We start from the raw sequence: 2,734 nt of genomic DNA on the forward strand, positions 1-2,734 counted from the left end.
CCTCATAGGGGAGGGTCTACCGGCTACGTTTTCATTGGCCATGGTATCCTCACTCCACTGCCCTTGTTATGCGACAGTGGCTCAGGAGGTAGAGAGCTGTCGTCTGGTAATCGGAAGGTTCCCGGTTCAATTCCCGCTCCTCCCCGGGCTGCGTCGAAGTGGCCTTGAGCAAGACACACTTAACCCCTAACTGCTCCCGATGAGCAGGTCGGCACCTTCCATGGTCGCCTCCACCGTCGGTGTGTGAATGTGGGTGAATATGAGGAACAAAAACTGTAAAGCGCTTTGGATAAAAGCTGCTATATAAATGCACCATTTACCATTTATGCCCGGCTCAAAGAAGGCGATGTCCACATACCAGAAACAAAGATTTATCAAACTACATGTAAAGTAAAAATGTATCAAACAAGTAAATGAAAAAATCAAGAAATTGAGCGTGGAATCACCCTGCACTGGCTTCCGGTAACATTTAGAATCGATTTCAAGGTCCTCCTCCTTTACTTATATACAAAGCACTAAATGGAACAGGACCAAGCTACATTGCCAATTATTCTCTAGTCAACTATGTGCCTTCTAGAATATTAAGATAATCTACTACTGGTCTAGTGAAGGTTCCCAACCACAGCCTAAAGAAAATCAGGGACGCAGCCTTCGCAAACTATGCACCAAATAAGCTATGGAACACCCTACCTATGGACATTAGGGAAGCTAGATCTCAAAATATTAAAAAGAAAATAAGCAAAAAACTTACCTCTTCACCATAGCCTTTTAATACACTCCACTGCTGATTGTACTGTAGATTGCACTATTTTACTCTGTCCATTCTATTTTACTCTTGTATTACTTTTTATTACAGGTTCTAAACTGTCAGGTATTGAACTGTGTGGGTATCAAACAGGAAGGAAGACTGTCTAGACCCAGGCCTAGAACTGCGCCCTGAGAGAGGGAACTGCACCCTGAGAGGGAGGTTTGAAGGGTCAAAGTGGGTATCAAACAGGAAGGAAGACGGTCAGGTTTTTAAACTGTGGATATCAAACAGGGAAGGTAAAGACGGTTTTAAACTGTTGAACAGTAATTCAGAACTATTTTATTGCACTGCATTATTGCATAATTTTACACTGTCTATTCTATTTTACTCTTTTTATTATTGTCTATTTTAAAACTGCGATAGAATCACACCATAAACAAGGTGGCCTATTGGGATGTTAGATCCTAATGTGAAAAACTATGATTTTATATGTCTGCACTTTATGAGGCCATGGGCGTCATGAACAGGGAGGGGGCCGTCACACCCAGCAGCAGCACAAACGGCCAATAGCTGTGGAGCTACACTGTATAAATAAGCCGTCATATTTAGACACTGCCATGGAAACCGGAGACGTTAAGAATGAGCGGTCAAATCATCTTGGTTGATACAAATGCATTTGCTAAAACATGTTAAATCGAATACAAATGAGTTTAGAAGGGCTTGACGTTCTCTGGCCAGGAGAATTGAGTCAAGAACCCCGGGGTCACCTTATGAAGGAAGGGGCCAGGGGGAAGGGATTGAGCAGGTGATACAGGAAGGGGTTGAAGAGTACAGGTAGGAGGGGGTGAGGGGTCCAGGGTGGGGGTTGTTAACAAAAGGTCACGAAAGGAATCTTCCACAATATCAACGACAAGCATTAACGTTAAACCACTTGCCAGCATACCAAGTGACAGGGGCGACAGTGGCTCAGGAGTTAGAGCGGTTTGATTCCGTCTCCTCCCAGCAGTGTGTGTCGAAGTGTCCTTGAGCAAGACACTTAACCCCCTAACTGCCCCTAACGATGAGCATGTTGGCACCTTGCACGGTCGCCTCCGTCGTCGGTGTGTGAATGTCTGAGTGAATGGGTGAATGTGAGGCATAAGTTGTAAAAAGCGCTTTTTGGAAAAGTCCAGTCTATCTCTTTGGGGGGGATTGTGTTCCCCTCTTCATTGGCCTATGTGCCATAGCTAGCATATTATTTCATATATTCATATTCATATTCATACAATAAATGAATGACTGAGCAGATAGCATTACATATTACATGGTCCTACACAACATACATTGACAGATCAGTGACAGATTATTATAGTGATTATTATCCTGTTCCACGGGATCCGGCACAAATTAAACTCCGGGTGCAACACACATGTATCATGTATCTTAATTATTAACAAACATATATCCCCAATGGCATGTATAAGATAAGATATTACTTTATTGATGCCCCCTTGGGGAAATAATCAGGCATCATGGCAGCATGAGGGAAGGTACATGTATGGGCAGAGTAATAGTGGAAGACATAATACAGGCGATACAATTATAGTACAGTTAGTGATGCACGATATATCGGCCCGCCGTATGCAACTATGCATACATCAGTTGTATTGTGTATTACAATAAACATGGTTACAATAAACACTAGAATCTAAATATATACTATGAGTAGGTAAGTATACAGTATACAAAAGTACATATGGCGTGGTATACTGTACGTAACATGTTATACGTTGTAGTCCATGCCGTCAATCCGGTTATCCAGGTCTTAGCGAGACCTTCAAGTCTTGTTTTCTGTTGCATTTTATAAGAGCTTTTCATTTCATTGAAGATATTTTCACGTTTTTTCTTTTTCATTTAAAATTTTAAAGACCCACTTCTTACATTGAGAGACAAATTGAAACATGAACGATGATGAAAATGAATATGAACATTAAACTTGTGCGTTAT

The 2,734-nt window shown here is 41.7% G+C and overlaps 1 protein-coding gene across 1 annotated transcript in view; it reads left to right on the forward strand.

Moving 5' to 3' along the window:
- Positions 1–2,267: 2,267 nt before the first annotated feature.
- Positions 2,268–2,734, forward strand: part of atp2b3b (ATPase plasma membrane Ca2+ transporting 3b) — a gene marked incomplete at both ends in the record, with an annotated part of 98,982 nt that continues 98,515 nt past the window's right edge. Inside the window, 1 exon segment of the mRNA XM_084332704.1 lies at positions 2,268–2,277. Coding sequence (XP_084188830.1) covers positions 2,268–2,277 — 10 coding nt within the window.

Source organism: Notolepis coatsorum (genome assembly GCF_963971535.1).
Source record: "Notolepis coatsorum genome assembly, chromosome: 17".
Classification (NCBI taxonomy): Eukaryota; Metazoa; Chordata; class Actinopteri; order Aulopiformes; family Paralepididae; genus Notolepis; species Notolepis coatsorum.